The 19,418-nt window shown below is 36.5% G+C and overlaps 1 protein-coding gene across 1 annotated transcript; it reads left to right on the plus strand.

The window, feature by feature from the left end:
- Nucleotides 1-3,056: 3,056 nt before the first annotated feature.
- LOC144963752 (uncharacterized) lies at nt 3,057-18,297 on the plus strand. The gene is made up of 8 exons (XM_078897697.1): nt 3,057-3,203; nt 5,052-5,257; nt 7,095-7,260; nt 12,057-12,194; nt 15,228-15,605; nt 16,001-16,075; nt 16,471-16,656; nt 17,342-18,297. The coding sequence occupies exons 1-8, from the start codon at nt 3,140-3,142 to the stop codon at nt 17,563-17,565; spliced, it is 1,437 nt and encodes a 478-aa protein (XP_078753823.1). The 5' UTR covers nt 3,057-3,139; the 3' UTR covers nt 17,566-18,297.
- The last annotated feature ends 1,121 nt before the right edge of the window (nt 18,298-19,418 follow it).

Genomic DNA, 19,418 nt, shown 5'->3' on the forward strand with positions numbered 1-19,418 from the left:
GGGGCGAGCAGCTCATGTGGCTCGTTGGCTCGATACCCGGGATGGTCTCGTGAGGGTCGACCGGGATTTACACCTTTGCCCTCCCGTGTGGCTCAAGCCCCCTCACCACTGCAAGGTAAAGATCCACGAGGAGGTGACTTGCTCAAGGCCACACATCGCAGCGGCGGGTGATCGAACTCGGTACCTTTCATAGAGAATACATGCTAGAGACGACAACAGGTAGGAAAACGTCATCGAAAGTGGCTAGTGAGAGGTCGAGCGCCGCCATTTACTTTTGTATGGAACCAGGGAGGCTGTGCGATTTAATCTCTATATGAATGACTTTGACTGAGCTCGATTAACCTTGATTTGTGAACGGAAAATAGAAAAAAAAGGCCAGGTTTATGATGATAGACAAAATTAGACATATTAAACTACACTTTTACTTGTACATTTTAGACTTGGCTCCAATGATCGGGTTTATATTAATAACTTTTAAAAATATTATGAATAATATATAACTCCCTTATTTGTGGGGCGATTTTGTCATTTGTCGTATCAATTTTATTGTAATAAAGAGATAGGAACTTGAGAGTTATTTTTTCTGACGCGAAATTATTACTTTGTAATTTTAGCACTAAGAAAAGTAGTTGGTAAATACATTTGGTACACCACTTTGATCTACCGCCGTCGTCCATTCGTGTAGAATTGTGAATCTCACCGACGATGTATTACGCTATTGTTACACCTTTTTGAGTAGGCCTAAAAGCTAAAACCTAAAAGTAAAAAAATATAATTCTGAGGAATTTGAAAGTCACCTTGTTGAAATCAGCTTGAAAAAAAAGAAGAACATTGGTCCTTATTTCAGAAAAATCGGTTGAAAATAGTGCCGTGCTGAAGACCGGTCTAGACCGCGGTCCCACGGTCTTTTAGCTGTGAACCGAAGACCGGTCCCATAGGGGAAGACCGGCGGCGGTCCTCACTTCTTATCACCTTTCAACTAGTGCGGGGCGGTCCTTGCAAGGACCACGGTCCTACGGTCTCGCGCCATAGCCTACTACTTCCCCAGCGATTCGTTGCTTCGGTTGCCTATCTTCCACCAATCACCACCCATCCCACTTAATTAATCGCACCCACCCCCCTTTGCCATACACTAAACGACACAGACGACCATACAGGCAGACGACCACCAACCTCCACTCCGCAAACCGCCCTTTCGTGTGTGAGATGGGGGGAACAGGAGGCGCACGCCTTGGACGATTCCATTATACGGGGTAAATTTCAAAATTTACTACACCATAATGATCGCAATGACAATGATCTATGGTGAAGGCATGACCCCTCTTCTCTAATGGGTTATTGTTTGAAATGTATGTGACTACTAAAGATGTGTGTGTTTGTGTGTGTGTGGTGTGTGTGTGTGTGTGTGTTTGTGTCGAACCTAGCAAGTAGCAAATCCGATTTTTTGTTTTCTTTTGTCCATCTCTTGTCACCACTCCTTTCTTTCGCAGTGTTGTCATTTAAAATAATACAATAATATTAAAATTTCGTTTGGTGTTTTTACTACTCAAATAATATGAGTTTCATTAGTTTCTTCCTTCCAAAAAACCCAGTTATAACGTCTGAATTTTAAAAAAGTCCAATAGAATATTTGGGGACCCCGATAGCTCAGTTGATAGAGCACTCTCTTTATACGCAAAGGGCCAGAGATCGATCCCGGGTGCAGTCGATTTTTTTCTGAATCCCTGTCTACTCAGCAATGAATGGGTAGCTGAGTTTGTTAGATCTGGCGAAAAGTCACCATCGACCCCTCTTATTACCTCATCCACCCCCTCTTATTATAACTTCACGTCTCTCTCTTACTCTTCAATGCTCGCTGCCCTCTAATGTGTGTGTGGGGGGGGGGGGGGAGGGGGGGGGGGTAGGAGTTGCGTGTGTGTATCAACGCCACGAACAACTCGATCAACGCCTTGGGCGATGCCATTATCTCCGTTAATGGGGATAAATTTCAAATTTTATTAAATTATCGAAGTAACAATGAAGTACGGTGAGCAAATAAAGAAGGCATCACCCCTCTTCTCTAATTAGGTTACAATTTGAAATGAGTGTGACTACTCCGTGTGTTTTACTCCTGTAGACCACGGTTTTCATCGTGTAGCGGTCTTTAACGGTTCAAGAATGAACGATCCCACGGTCTCAAAGGTCAAACCGGTTCGAATTTCCAACAGTCTCTCAGGAATGTTCAATGTCGAAAAGGACCGGTCCTAGGACCGGTCCTTGCGGTCTTCATTTCCCAAGGACCGTAGGACCGTGGTCCTTAAGCTTGCCAAGGACCGCCCCGCACTAGTTGAAAACCAACTGTTTTACGAATAAATTTGATTTTAAAAATTGCTTTTGTTTATTTTAGTTTTTTTAGCAACTTTTTTATTTATCGGCCGATTATCTTGATTTTTATATCATTCTTTATATCTCAATGAGACGAGATCAGTGATATACTTTGTTTGTGTCAAATGTAACTAGAACATAATTTGGCTTTTTTACCTATCAACCGAGCCTGGATAATATATTCAGCAACGTGGTGATTGTGACGCAACTATGCCATGAGCGTCTTCCAATGTTTCAACGATGGTTCAGTTAATTGTTGACGGCTGTTGACGGCTGTTTAGCCATGAGTGACCGTAGAAAACGAAAAGGCGACTGCAGACATCAAAGGGTAGGCTTATATCATCAAAGGATGTCTACATGATTGACATGGCCATATAGAAAACTCATTATCTACTCCCCCATAAAGAATCTGAACACGAGAGCTCGGCGCCGCCATTTTCTTTTTTATGCAACCAGGGACGATTAGCCACTAAAAAGTGGCTGTTGCCTTGTCTGCTCCTAGTAGTCTGTGGTACCTTTCAGGTACGAAGCAAAGACCTACCGCTGAGCCATGATGCTATTGATAATCGAATGGATAGTGGTGTCGACATTAAAAGATAACAGACTAAAGTTTTATCTTATCGTGATAATAAACGTACTTACTTGTCCATGCTATAATAATGATTTAATGTCACCGTTATTTTCCCAAAGAATTGCTACTTACAACACACTGCATACATACATAATTTGAAGGATTGAAGTAAAGATATTTTCATCTAAACATCGGCAAAGCAAGATGCCTCCGTCAGGAATATTGCTTCTGAATTTAGTCATAATGGTCATGGCCTACATGCATCCTAGTGAGTAAACTTTTCATGTTCCCATCTTTTAGCGGATAGCTCAGTTAGTAGAAGACCCGATTTAAACTCTGGCTCTACTATGGACGTTATGTCTTTAAAGTGTTACGTTTTTTTTTGGTGTGATTTTGTACGATTTTTAAACAAAACAAGTTTCATTACATCCGCAAAAAAAAAAGAAAGAAAAAACCCCACGAAAAATACAAATTGTTAAGTACTTGAATAAAGCAAATTTTAAAATCTTATTGACCTATCTAATTGCTGTATAAGTATTTTCAAAACATTTTTTTTGAATTCAGAGAGAACTGCATTTTTCTCTCCTTTATTTAGGACTTGAAGTAGAAAATACGTGTCTCGTTTGTCCCATAGAACAGTACCAAGTATGGCGCTTTAATCAGGTTTAGTGTATATTGCGCTATACAAATGATCAATAGTTTTTTTTTAAATTCTGATTGTTCTGAAACAGATCCTCTTGTGATTCAAAGGTGTCCATTAGATTGCTTGATATTGTTAACTCCTTTTCTATCTGGATGGAACTTAGCAGGTTTTAAAAATCACCCCATTTTGGAAAACCGCAAGGCATTGGTTAGAAAGAACAATGCTATCACAGTTATTTTGAATTCGGGTGTCATGATAGATTTCGACTTGAAATGGTAGCCACTCTTCTCAGTTGCACGCTTTGTGTCTACATTGTGCGGCTATGTGGTCTAGTGGTATGACACTCGCTTCGGATCGGAAGGTCCTGGGTTCGAGCCTCGCTCGACGCATAGTTGAGTCCTTGGAAAAGACTCTTTACTCACATTATTTCACCGTACTCAGGTGTAAAATGAGTACCTGTTTACAGCGTTGCATCTGTCCGAAAACAATTATAACATCGCTGAACAGGCGCCGTGTCCCGTCCTAAATTTTAAATGTTGCTGTTGGCCAGGGACCCCTTGTAAAGCGCTTTAAGCACATTTAGTGGATATTGCGCTATATAAAAGCTCATTTTGATTTCACTTCAGACGCAGAAAGTCCACTACAACCTTTCACATCATCCATCCACGGTCTTGGTCGTCTGCCTTTTGGTCTCCTGCCTTCAACGTTGTCCTCTAAAATATATTTCATAACGGAGTTGTGTCTATTTACATGGAAAATTATTAAAATTATCTTGATTTTATTGTGTGTAGCAAGGTTGGCCAATTCTTATCATATCGCAAACTTCTTGGTTGCTTTTAATTTTGCTATTGCAATTTTATTATTTGTACATTAGGTATTTCAGAGTATATGCTATAAAATCTCACTGTCACTAAGCGTCATCGGGTTGAGTGATTCCGCGTTATTTTGTCTGTCGCGCCAAAACAACTGTTTTGCTGATAAAGTGGAAACCCGAAACGTCCACATTATCTGTTTTCGTTTATTAAAGATTACATTCATTGTCAGTTTGTTATTTAATTCTTCGAGCTTCGAGCAGCAACATGTACAAGACACCACAGCACAACAGTATCAAACCTTTAATTACAAAAGTGTTGATAACCTTAAACATTAATTGTAATATCATCAAGAGAATTTATTGAAAATTTGTCACTCAACTGGCTGCCTCAACTCAATTACAAAAAGAGTGAGTGACGTCAACCAAATTCATTCTATACATAGAATGAAGTTGACGTGACTCGGGTCTCTGTTATTGCTTTTTTTATTTTTATTTTTGTTTTGCCTTCCACGTTTAAGAGTAGGCTACTTCTCACTAAAGTCTATTATCCAGACTATATAAAAGTTCAAGGTTACACAGAGTTTTGTGTGTTAGTCCGTTATACTTCCGGGTGGCAATGTTGTAAGCTTCTTATCCAAGCGCATACTATCTATTTGCAGGTCAAGCTGTCCAAATAGAAGTAAACCCAGCTGTCATCAATGAAATGGTCACCCAAAAACTCAGCGTGACGTGTGTATGCGACGGTAGTGATTACTGGATAAAAAATGTCGTCACTCTGAAGCTGGGGAAGAAAGGACAAGAACCTATTGCTTTGTATAGTCAAGGAGGGGTGAGCACGGGTGCTGGTATGAAACACAATATAAAGGTAATGGATTCCAAATGATATCAAATAATAATTGAGCATTACACCAATTTTAAAACAAGCTCCGGCTATCCTACCTACGAATACGTAGATGTAAACAAATTCACAAACACGTGATAATGATAAGATAAAAAATCAAACTATGTGTCAATTACCAGCTCTGATAGAAACAAATTTTCAGATAATATACAGTCTGGCTCAATTTTAATATAAAATACAGTTTGGCTCAATTTTAAGATAATATACAGTTTGCCTCACAAAGGACGTTTAACCAGTTAACAGTTGTACTCTGGAAAAAAACAAACAACATATATATTTAAATTACAGGCCAGAAAACTTCAAATATCGGTCGGTTTCAATTTCCCTAAAACCTGAGACGTCGAGAAGTCCCAGATTTAAAGTGTTTTTGCCAAGACGAGGGTCATTTAAATCGGTCGATATTTGGAGGAGTTTTTGGCCAGATTTTTAAATACGAGTACATGTGTTTTCTATAACAGTACGCAGTTGACTGGTTAACGAGGTAGATTGTAACTCAAACGATGTGCAACGTTGTGGTGATGTGAGATGACACTAGGCTTCTGAACTGTCTGGCCTGCGTCGGGGATTTGTTGTTGGCGCTTCATCACTGGGGACTTTCCACCTGTCCAACATGTACCTGATGTGGGATAGAACCCGAAACCGCAGAGCATCTGGTTGAACGGTGTGTTGTGACGAAGCTTCTGGGTGGGTTTGCTAAGTTTGCGACGATGCACTAGAGCGGTGAAGAATTTGCTGATTGGGTCGATCGTCATAACATAATAGTGTGAGCACCATGTATTAGAAGCTGCTGTTGTTGGGGCGCAAAGTTGACTTCTTGGATAAGGAGTTTTCCTCACATTCTCTCATCGTTCTCCCGTGTGAAATGAATATCTGTCTAGTCACAAGGTTGTCTTTTTTGAAAGAAAATCGTAATAGCTCATTTACTGGCCTCATTTCTCTTCTTATATGTCCAATGTTGCTTTTATTTTGGGGTGACTTGTAAACTGTTTTGATCACATAATTAAATGGATATTGTGCCATCTGAAAACTCTTAAATTTTGGCGATTACTTCTCATACAATTCTATCTAACAAACAATTAACTTTTATATTTACTTGTGTGTATTTGTAAGATTGATGTGCTGGGTAGAAATGGAGTCTGTTTTACTTAAACGCATACCATCAAAACTCAAATACTATGTTTACCGAGCTGACATTGAAAACCCACAGATGATAGTAGCCCCTTAGTTTCTTTTCTCAAAATTATCATTTTGGTCTCAGGTTCCCCTTTCAAAACAGATTTTCTGCCGTATTCTTCAAAAAAAAAAAAAAAACAAAAAAAAAAAAAACACGTACATAATTTTTGGACAGAAGACTTATCCTTCAAATACCGATAGATAGGAATGACACTTATCTTGATAAAAACAATTCTCTCAAATCTTGGATTTCTTCGAATGAAGTATTATTATTATTATTATTATTATTATTATTATTATTATTATTATTATTATTATTATTATTATTATTATAATAATTATTATTATTATTATTATTATTATTATTATTAGTAGTAGTAGTAGTAGTAGTAGTAGTAGTAGTAGTAGTAGTAGTAGTAGTAGTATAGAAGTAGTAGTAGAAGTAGTAGTAGAAGAAGTAGTAGTAGTAGTAGTAGTAGTAGTAGTAGTAGTAGTAGTAGTAGTAGTAGTAGTAGTAGTAGTAGTAGTAGTAGTTGTTGTTGTCGTTGTTGTAGTAGTAGTATCCTTTTTATTATTCTCACATAAATGATGGAAATGAGGGTAAAGTATTCTCAATTGTACATTCCAGGCTGAGGGCCATATAGAGAAGGATGCCAGCAAGAGTTTCCTTAGATTGACGATAAAGAACCCAGGTGTTGATGACATGGGGACTTACGTATGTCAAGTGTATTATGTGGATGAAGCGTCACTTTTAATGAAGGATGAGATAGCTGAGGCAAACATAACGATCAACAGTAAGATTGCAATTGTCACATGGTTCAAAATATATGCTACCATCTTCAAGAAAGGCACATGCCATTATAGCCCCAGCCAGACATGTAATTAGGGTCAACTAGATGCTAAATGTGGTCAAAGCGCTTTAGAAGGGTTCCCTGGCTAACAGCACCATTTAACATTAACTTAGGACGGGGAATGACGCCTGTTAGGCGATATTGCATTTTTTTTCGGACAGAGACAACGCTGTTGACGGCCAAGTACTCATTCTACACCTGAGTACGGTGAGAGAATGTGAGTAACGAGCCTTCTCCAAGGACTCAACTATGCGCCGAGCGAGGCTCGAGCCCAGGACTTTCCGATCCAAAAGCGGGTATCATACCAGAAGACCACATAACCGCAAGTAAAAATGATAAGATGTGAAATTCTAGATTTTGTCACTTTTAGAAACTATTTCCATTGTCTTTACTGAAACACATAAACTTAACAAGTAATAAACAAAAATGAATATAATAGCTTCATAAAAGAACAAAATATCAAACACGGAGAGTTTCGGGATCAAAACCCTTGCTCAGCCAACAACAAAAAAAAACCCAAAAAACAAACAAACAAAAAAACCCCAATAAAAACCTGAATTCATTACTAAAGCCCACATCGACGACAGAGAAATTTGTTTGGTCCTCTTTGTAGAAGAAAAATCTTGGAATGTCCAAGATTTTTCTTATACAATTTATGATTTTACTGGTTTTCATGTTGTTGGCTGAAGAAAAGATTTTAGCTCGAAACGTTCCGTGCTTGGTATTCTGTTCTATTTTGAAGCTGTTATATTCATTTTTGTTTATTACTTGTTACAGTCCACAGCTTGTAGCAGCTTAGTATAACACAAACTAAACCCAAATTTCATGTTCTTGACCAGATTTATGAATATAAACTATATTCTTAGCATCTAAAGATAACGTATTGTGATATACGATTTACTCTATTGATCCTTTATGTAAATTACAAGTTAGTATCACATCGACATAAAACAAGATGCATTCATTCATTCAACAAACTTAAAATAAAGTATTCTAACATAACGCATTTGTCAGTAATTAAATTAATTTCTGAAGAATCTACATCTACATTAATATTACTACTTAAGTCTCGAATTGATGTGGGTCAATTGATATCATAACTTTAAAGGAAGGTAATGATAGATATAATATCATTTTATTAGTTGTCATGAATGAACAGATTCGTAGCTATATGATAGATCAGTATTCTGTATTTTAAACATTCCCGACATGGTACTGTTAAGAGAGGGTGGGTCACAAATATCCACATTCTGATCATTTTTTTTTCATCTCGTTCATTTCGACAAGATAAGGGATTGAAGTGTCGGGTCACATACAATAATTTATTATCAATTTTAGCTGTGGATGAAAACACCCAACATTGGATACAAGGGAAATAACAATGGAATTCATATTAGTCAATTGTTAGCAATGGTTGGTCTCCCTTGAATAAATTTCACCATGAGTGGAAAAGTAAGCGAAGCAGGCACTTTGTTATTATATTCTCCATTGATGCTGTGAGTTTAACCAAAAACCTCACAACATTGCGCCAGCCCGGATATAGCGAACCAACAAACAAAACTATTTGTAACATTAAACGCTTATGGCTGATTGATAGAATTTAGTGAAAATTACTCATAAAAATGGATGGCTAAAAATAATAACAAAGAGTTGAGCTACATTAAAATCCGGCTGACAGAATTGAGTATTTCACCTAAACGCATAACATCAATAGCCTGGTATTAGGAATTCTATGATGACTTCATGTTAGGTCAGTGTAACCTCTAGCCTAGTTATTTCTCAGTTGCTGTACTCAAGGAATCAAAGATTCCATTGGCTGTGCCATTGGATAGGACACTCACGATTCACTTTGTTGTTGTTGTTGTTGTTTGTTTGTTGTTGTTGTTATTGTTGTTTGTTGTTGCTGTTGTTGTTGTCGCCCTGTATTTTGACGTAATTAATTTCAGCGTCAGACTTTGAACAGTTTACGAAGGTTACGGTTCTCGAGGGGAAACATGAATGCAGGAGGCAGTCGCTGAAGGCTCTATTATGGTCTTGGGTTCGAGCCTCGCCCGGCGCATAGTTGAGTCCTTAGAAAAAGACTCTTTACTCACTTTCCCTCACCGTACTTATGTGTAAAATTAGTAAATTGCCGTTAAAATTTTGGTCTCTGTTCGAAAAAAATGTAATATCGCCTACAGGCGTCATGTCCCGTCCTACAAGTTAAGTGTTGCTGTTGGCCAGGGATCCATTGTAAAGCGCTCTGAGCACGTTTAGGGGATATTGCGCTATGTAAAAGCACAAATAAAACACATTTTCTGAATAGATCGTCAAATCATTCTGAAAAGTGAGTGGATGAGGCACTTTTCATGATAAGAACCAGAAACGAAGTGAGTAGAGAAAAACAAAAAGACAATAGAGAATTGAAGTCCCAGGATCTAACGCTTGGTTAGACGTTCACACCATTGTCATCCGAAAGTATAAGGAACCAAAACACAAAACGATTCGTAACATTGAACGTTTATAGTCTGATTAATACAGTTTTGTGAGAATTACTCATAAACGCGGATGGCAAAAAAATCAATAACAATGACCTGAGTGACGTCATCTTCGTTCTATCTAGAGATAGAAAGAAATTCCCCTCACTCAGCTCTTTGTTTTTGTTTTGAGCCAGGCATATGTATGAGTTGTTCTCGCTAAATTGTATCAAACAGACAATTTACTTTTAAGGTAACACATCGTTTTGTGTATTGGTACGTTTTATCCGGCAGGCGAAATGTTGTGAGCATCAATACGGAAAGGTCACGTTGTGCCCCGGACTGCCCCAGACAACCCTGGACTGCCCCGGACTACCCCGAACTGCCCCCCCCCCCCAATTTGCCCCAGACTGCCCCGTACTGTCCCGGAGTACCCCGGACTGCTCCAAAAATCTTGCTCATTGCTCTGTTTTTCAACTTGATTTCCTGATCACCACCCTCGCTATCCGTGTGCTTTTCATTTTGTTTTCTTATACTGACAATGGGAAATCACGTTGAAAAACAGAACAATGAACACATTTTTACGTGAAATAAAGCTACAGTTTAGTCTGCTACGGATAGACTGAGCGAATAGCCGATGTTTTCAACATAATTTTGTGTCAATATTAAAAGTAATGGTCAATCAACGTGGTTGATAGCAGGGAAATTAAAGTTACGGGTGCCATAACCCTAGCCAGAACAATGAAAAACAGAACAATGAGCAACATTTTTGGGACCAGTCCGGGGTAGTCCTGGGCAGTCCGGGGTAGTTCGGGCACAAAGTGACCTTTATAGCATCAATTATACATGTGTTACAAATAGAAAACTATGTGGTTTTTAAAATTGTTTTTAAGGGTTTCATGGCGCTTGCAATACCTTTAGGTCATAGCAGCGCCGGTAAAAAGGAAGAAAATGGGATAGTAAAACAGTTCTAGAAACACAATTAAAGCACCAAAGAAAAAGTAAGTCAAAGGGAACTGGTTCAAATAGGTTTGGATTCCAAGAGCATGCTTAGCTTGAGATCACCTAAATGTCTCATCCTGAGACAAACACACTCACATGTTTACAAATCATTATATACAAAAAAAAAATATATTAATAATACAGTGCATAACAGAGATGATTAACAAGACAAAATATCATCTCCCAGGGCAAAGCCAAGTAATCTCTTTCCAAGGTAAAGGCAGAAAGTATGTTGGAAAACAGATATAAGGGGATAGAAGACAGTAAGTGCCTCCCTGCCCACAATGGGAGGTCAGGAGCTCCATCCAAAAATTTAAAAAATCTAAAACTAAAACAAATAACTAACTATTAAGAAGAATCATTTATGATAATACTCACATTCTCCTACTGTATTCAAGTGTAAAATGAGTTCCTGGTCGTTAACAGTGTTGTTTCTGTCGAACCAAATTAAAGGCTGGTTGTCCAAAACTACTTTTTGAGATTTTCCATCCGTGAGATAAATTGAAATGTAAACTTTATTTAAAGCATCAATTGGCACAAACAATGTCCCTATGATTTGTGTGAATTTGAAGTTTAAATATGATAGACCGAATGAGAAGTTTTAGGGGAAATAATCCTCAATATTTCAAAATGGGAAAAACGGACTTCGGGAGTTTTGGAAAACCACTCTTCAATAGGATTCAACAGTCGTGACGACACTTCCCTCGTAATGGCGCATAGTAACTTAGTAACTGGTTCTAAACTATCGGAACAATGGCGGAAGCCCTTATGAAATACTTCTCCGACGAGCATAAAAGTGTATCCAGAGGAGAAAAACATTATAAATCTGATCATGGATTGACATTTATTCATTTTGATCACATGACATGTGAAAAAGTTCTAGCCAGCATGAAGAATAAAAAGTACCGATTTTCTTTGTTTAGAACCAAGCTGCTCGTTGCTAAGCGGACATGACATCAGACTATTGAATCATATTGGCACATAAATGTCCCTATGATTTGTGTGAATTTGAAGTTTAAATATGACAAGATAATAGACCGAATGAGAAATTTTAGGGTAAATAATCCTCAACATCTCAAAATGGGAAAAATGGAGTAAGAGAGATTTGGAAAACCACTCTTCAATTGTATTATTATTACCTTCAAGCGTCACGTGTCGTCCAACATTTTGAGTATTGCTGTTGGCTGGAAACTACTTGTAAAGTCGTTTGAGCACGACTAGTGGAAGTTGCAGTATACAAATTCTCAGCGTGTTGGTTTTTAAAAAATTATATATTGACAGATGAAGACACGTCAACCATCTTGGCCAATCTGATGAAGGAAATGTCTGATTTGAAAGAAACTGTTCAACAGCAGGGAATTGTCATTCAGAAGCAAACTAAACTAATGAGCAGACAGAAAGACAATGTGGAAAAACAAGGTAACGAATAATATAATTCCCTTTATTCATCCCCATGGGGAAATTTGTCTTTAGGGTCTATTCCAAGGGAAGACTGGAATAAATCAGGCGTCAGCCGCAGTGCAGCACCTCAAAGTGAGCTAGGGCGAGGTGACTTTCTCAAGGCCACACAGCGGCGGGTTATCGAACTCGGTACCCTTCGAGTACGAAGCAAAGACCATACCCCTGAGCTACGCTGCCCCTGTTAGGCGAACATTTCTCATGACATTCTCTCAATTGGAGTATAAACGTTTAAGATTGCTCATAGTTTTGTGTGTAAGCACGAGTGATCTGGCGGGAATAACTGGTGCGTATTTTTCTTAGTGGGGCTATGTTGTAGTCATGGGTTATGACACTCGCCTCCGGATTGGATGGACCAGGGTTCGAGTCTAACTCTGACTGGCGTATCTTTGAGTCCTTGGAAAAGACTCTGGGTTCACATTTTTTCATCGTACCGAGGTCTAAATTAGCATCTAACTATACATACATATATATATATATATATATATATATATATATATATATATATATATATATATATATACTAGTAAAAAGCCCGCAATTTCGCGGGGAAACTATTTTCATTCGATACTGTACTCACCATCATTTAATGAGGGCAGATTGGTAAACAACGTTGTCTGTGTAATTTGGTATATCTTCGGTTGATTTTTCTGTGTAGCCCAATAATATATTTAATAATATATTCCCTCAACTAACCCCAAGAAAAAATTAAACCTAGTAGCTTTAATTAACCCCAATAGGAAAAACAAACACCCTAGCACTTTAATAATACTTATGACCAACCCTAATAGGAAAAAAAAAATCATCCGATCTCGAGCTAACCCTAATAGAAAAAATCATGACAAATTGAATAAATAAACGCCTGACAAAAGATCAAAGGTGACAATACAAATGTAAAGAATACTGAGGATGTAGGAGCTTTCGGAATGTCTCCCCTTTACTTAACTTATGGAAAAACAAACTTCCTAGCACCTTTAATAAGACTTATGACTAGCCTCTCGAGCTAACACTCATAGAAAAAAAAACAACTCTCGGACTGCTTTGCACTACCTTTCAATATTTAACAAATCAAAAAGGCGGCTGAAAATCAAAACAATGGTCAAATTAAGAAATTTTAAACTTTTACAAATCTATCAAGGTTTGTTCTAGAGTTTTTAAAATACTTCTAGATATAATGACAAATTGAATAAAAAAATGCCTGACAAAATATCAACGGTGAAACTACAAATTTAAAGAATACTGGGGATGTAGGAGCTTTCGGAATGTCTCCCCTTTACTTAACTTATGGAAAAACAAACATCCTAGCACCTTTACTAAGACTTATGACTAACCTTAATAGAAAAAGAAATATCCTCGATCTCGAGCTAACCCTAATAGTAAAAAAAGAATCAAAACTGATCACCGCTAAATCAACAACACAAAGGAAGTAATAATAATACTTGATATCATAAATAGATGACGCAAATTGACAACTTTTTACAGTGTCAAAATTAGTTGATTTTGGGAGCCAAGTGTCGTCGGTACATATTTTATGATATTATCTGTTTGACTCAACAAACTTTCAAACTGACTTTAAATTATAAAAGGAAATCAAGTTATCTGTTTATCTATCTGTAAAAAATACATTTCTAATTTTCAAATCTTTCAGTAGAGTTGTGCGCCGTATCAATTTTTTTATTGACTCAAATAAGTACAATGTTCTCCACAATGCTATATTTTTTTAAAGAAAGGATATATATATGTATATATGTATATATATATATATATATATATATATATATATATATATATATATATATATAGATACATTGATAAAAAATATTTACTCTCTCTTCATCACTCATTTCTATAGTCCAATAACTATTTTCTTATAATTCTTTTAAACCAGAGGCCTAGATTATGTTTGCATAAAATGCCAAAATATGTTATAGAAAAATGTCAAATGGCCTGAAAAAATGCCTTGTCTTGTCATAAGGCATCACTTTTTTTGGCTAAAACGCACCTCAAAATAGAAATTTCTTTCTCACCTATGAAAATGTACATTATCTGACACAAAAAAAATGAACATTAGTAAACGTTTACAATTTATATACCAACTTAAAAATAAAATGCCAAGAAATTCTCAAAATGCCAAAGTCTTTTTAAAAAATGACAATCAGCTGTTTAAATAAAACACCCAAAAGGTTAAGCATTATTTAAGAATTTGGATTTTAAAAAGCCAAAATGGTAACCTACAATTAAACATTCTAATGTAGTCCTTAAAAACCATTAGACCGAGGGAGCGGAGCTTTTCCAGGTTCCTATAGCTTGAAGAGGATGGACAATAACAATTTCTTTCTATCCTTTGGGCAGGACGCTTGTACATCGCAAAGTAATTTCCTCCAGATCTACCAGACACAGCTACCCAGTCACTACTGGGTGAACAAGGGGGGGGGGGGGGGCGATGGAAGAGGGGGTCAGAAAAACTATTGGCTTTTCCCGGGATGGATCTGGGTCCATTTGCTGGTCCCGATAGGTCAGTTATTAGAGCCGCTTCAAACTTCCTAATTGATAATGGAATTTCTAGATTGTATGACCCTTTTCTAAGCCTACAGAGCACACCAGGCTCAACCAGTAGCTTCCTGATAAAGATATTTATAAATATTATCTATTGTTCTATTTTAATTCGTGGTTCCTTACAAAGGAGCATACTATTTCCTGCACATCAATGTTTTTGTTTATTCATCTTAACAACGACACTACCACACTCATTCGTCTGTAGTGTTTCATTCATCCTGTTTCGTTCATAAAGGGGAAACCCGAAACGTCGATTTTATCAGTTTTCGTATATTTACTTGAAGCTTACATTCAATTTCACATTGTTATTTATTTCTTCGAGCTTCGAGCAGCGACATTTACATTACCGCCAGTATTCTTCAAGTATAGCACGATGTGGATTCTGAGCACTATAAAAATTAATCATTACTTTACATACCAATCACTTTTTATTCACAGAAAATACCACAAAAACAACCAACGCTGTTTTACAGGAGAAAGTGTTGTTCTTGGAATCAAGACTTGATGAAACAAATGACATCGTCAATCAACAGAAAAATACAATTTGCAATCAAGAATTAAAACAAAACGATCAGGAAATGAAGCTAAAAGAACAGGAAATGAAGCTAAAAGGTCAGGACATGAAGCTAAAAGAAAACGAAATGAAGCTAAAAGGTCAGGAAATGAAGCTAAAAGATCAGGAAATGAAATTCAAAGATCTCGAATCAGTGCTTGAGCAACAGAACCAGTCCTTCAGTGACCACACGAATATACTTGATGGTAAATTTAATGAACTGTTTATTCAACAAGCCAAGTTATCGGAGCGAAGTGTATTTGGTAAGTAATCGTTGTCACTCAAATGTGACCTGCTCCCTCAAAATAGTAATCTGTTGAGGCACTTTTGATGATGAAAATTGATTTTGTATCATATCTTACCAACCGACTCAAAACGGTAATTTATCAGAAAAGACCAGATCCAAAAAGTTATATCAAAATCATAATGATGAGAAATATATATATATATATATATATATATATATATATATATATATATATATATATATATATATATATATATATTTAGAATTTTATACTTCACAAAGATATATCTATTTTATTCAATTCATTTTAGGTGATATAAAACTCTTGACTCTAATACATAGTTAAGCAATAGTAATTTAGCGTTTAAAAATGTAAAGTTACTTTTGCACATGTGTATACAATATTCACAGCATTATCAAGAATTCATGAACTGGATGAGAAGGAAAAGAACGATATCCAATCTAGAAGAGAATTCATAAAGAAAGGTAATCCCGTTTATCTTGATAAGTAAAGTGTTTATCATGTGTAAATTTATCTCGTCAATTTGGTACCACAATCACCAACACTATTATCATCATCATCATCATCATCATCATCATCATCATCATCATCATCATCATCATCATCATCATCATCATCATGATGATCATCATCATCATCATCATCATCAGGTAATCAACAATCATAACGTCGTCGTCATCATCATCATCATCATCATCATCATCATCATCATCATCATCATCATCATCATCATCATCATCATCATCAGCATCATCATTATCATCATTATCATCAGCATCGTCTTCATCATTACAGTTAATGTTTTTGTCATTCACTTTTCTCATGCATTACATGCAAATCTTACAATATATTAACACAGAAAGCGTTTCATCTGCATTCTTCGCCCGCTATACCAATGAGGGACCATTGACTGTGGGTCACATCTTAAAGTTTAAAGAAGTTCTGGAAAACATTGGGAATGATTTTAATAAAGATACTGGATTGTACACGGTCCCAGTTGATGGGCTTTACGTCTTCAATCTATTTGCTATGTCTTACATCAAAGGTGAGAAATAGTTTATCTTTGTTTACAACCTATCGTCTTTAACCCTCTCCTTACCAACTATAGGAAAATCGTCACATTCGTTACGATACAACCAACATTTTTCTTATTCAAATTTCTTTTGTATACCATATAATTTAAACAAAATGAACAGCATGTTTTGATAAAGAAATTATATGTCGCTATGTGTTCGAGTGATAAAGATATATCTTTGTGTTAGTTGGGTGTGTAGTTTTGGGGAAAATCCTAAAAAATGGCTTGGTGAGGAGGGAGTTAACTGTATTTTGTCTGGGTCAAAACTTGAACTTTTATATAGTTCAATATCTACTAAACGAGCTCAAAGCTTTTTACCCGGGATTCTTGGCCAAAAGCAACAGTTAACATTTCCAAAAACAAAACAACAAAAAAAAAAAAAAAACACTTGAGATTATATCTAGAGCAATATCCACCAAACGTGCTCAAAGCGCTTTACAAGGGATCGCTGGCCAACGTTTACACTTAACGTGTAGGACGTTACATGGCGCCTGTTAGGCGATATTACAATTTTTTCGGACAGAGACAACGCTGTTAACAGCTGACTCAAAGTTTTGTGTGTTGATATGTTTAATTTGGCTGGCGAATGTTTTGAGCATTTTACCTAAACGCATAGCATCAATTTGGTTATACTTTTATCTTCTTTCTTCAACAGGTAGTAGAATACTTGTTGCGGTTCAAACCAGTGATAAAATCTTGGCGGTGTTACTTGTTGAACATGCTACGGACGTCTATGACCAATCGTCAGTCAGTGCTGTTATTAAATTAAAGGCAGACCAAAAAGTCTGGTGTCAGGTCCACGATGTTAATAGGGTCGGCAACCGACTGCACAACTCCGTTTATACTGGATTGGCTGGATATCTTATCAGACCTTTTTAGCCCTTAATAGTATCTGATTTTTCATATTCGTTTCAATACTATGCAGCCTCATCTTCTGATCGCAAAATTTTTAGATCTAAGAATGAAAAAAAAATATTGTTGCATGGATCTTAGAATTTTTAACAGACCTTGCCCAATTCGTGTAAGAAGGACAAAACAATTCATGCAACATTACTACCAATATTGGTGCTCCTCAAGATTGTGTACTGTCACCAGGGTTTTCGCGGTGTATACGCACGACTGCAGGAGCACACATCCCGAAAATGCCCCAACTATAAAATTTGTAGAAGGTACTTCTCTACAGAGCCTTATAGTAGATAACGATGAATCAGCTTAATTTGAAGATATTGAAACTTTTGTCTCTTAGTGTGGTAGAAATTTTTTAGACTTAAATGTAAGGAAAACAAAAGAATTAGTTGTAGACGTGTAGTTTGCATGTGATAGATACATTCTTATTTTAATTATTTTGAGGTATTTATATATAGTGTTGATTTCTGTATATTTTTTAATGTCAATACTTTAATCGATCTCTTTTCTTTGCCACGTCTGTAGTACTATTTCCGAAAAGGATGGTTAAAGTTTATTATTATTATTATTATTATTATTATTATTATTATTATTATTATTATTATTATTATTATTATTATTATTATTATTATTATTATTATTTTTATTATTATTATTATCGTCGTCATCATCATCATCATCATCATCATCATCATCATCATCATCATCATCATCATCATCATCATCATCATCATCATCATCATCATCATCATCATTATTATTATTATTATTACTATTATTATTATTATTATTATTATTATTATTATTATTATTATTATTATTATTATTATTATTATTATTATTATTATATTATTATTATTATTATTATTATTATTATTATTATTATTATTATTATTATTATTATTATTGTTATTATTATTATTATTATTATTATTATTATTATTATTATTATTATTATTATTATTATTATTATTATTATTATTATTAAGGGAGCTGCATGGTCTGGGCCGGACGTCCCGCTTGCTGAAAGGAAATTGTGGTGCATTTCGTGCATTTCGAACCCAACACCTCTCATTTCCAGGTGCATTGATCGCCTCGTAATCCTGTCTGGCAGAGATTATTGTATATGGCCTCTCATGCATTATTGTGTCCATAACAGCACCTTCCCGTGGTGTTCCCTGTTTCTACTGAGTTTGTTATGGGCGCGACCGGTATAACCGGGTTAGGGAGTGGAATTCCCCGTTGTACATCAACTTCGTTGATTATGAAAAAGCGTTTGACAGCGTGGACCGGGAAACCTTATGGAAAATACTTCGCCACTGTGGGGTTCCAACAAAAATAGTCAGCCTGATCCAAAGTTCCTACGAGGGAGTGACCTGTCGAGTAATCCATGGGGGACAACTGACAGATAGCTTCAAGGTGAAGACTGGAGTCAGACAGGGATGTCTTCTGTCACCCTTTCTCTTCCTTTTGGCGATTGACTGGACAATGAGGTCAGCAGTGGCAGGTAGAAGAATGGGATTCAGTGGACATTGTTCGACCAGCTCGACAATTTTGACTTTGCAGATGACTTGGCGTTGCTGTCCCACAATCACCAACACATGCAGGACAAGACAACAGAGATAACAGCAAAGTCATCACAAATCGGACTCAGGGCCCATGAGGGTAAAACAAAGGTTCTGAAAATAAACACCAATAGTAAAGAACCAATCAAACTGCACGAGAGCGAACTGGATGAGGTTGACCACTTCACGTATTTAGGCAGCATATTAGATAAACAGGGTGGCACAGATGCAGACGTAAAGGCAAGAATTGGCAAGGCGAGG

The sequence above is a fragment of the Berghia stephanieae genome, chromosome 2, assembly GCF_034508935.2.
Source record: "Berghia stephanieae isolate SIO BIC M18660-M18661 chromosome 2, UCSD_Bste_1.3, whole genome shotgun sequence".
Classification (NCBI taxonomy): Eukaryota; Metazoa; Mollusca; class Gastropoda; order Nudibranchia; family Aeolidiidae; genus Berghia; species Berghia stephanieae.

Coding starts and splice junctions, on each gene's coding strand:
- LOC144963752 (XM_078897697.1), top strand. CDS start 3,140: ATGCCTCCGTCAGGAATATTGCTTCTGAATTTAGTCATAATGGTCATG. Junction 3,204..5,051: donor CATGGCCTACATGCATCCTA/GTGAGTAAACTT, acceptor ATCTATTTGCAG/GTCAAGCTGTCCAAATAGAA. Junction 5,258..7,094: donor GTATGAAACACAATATAAAG/GTAATGGATTCC, acceptor TGTACATTCCAG/GCTGAGGGCCATATAGAGAA.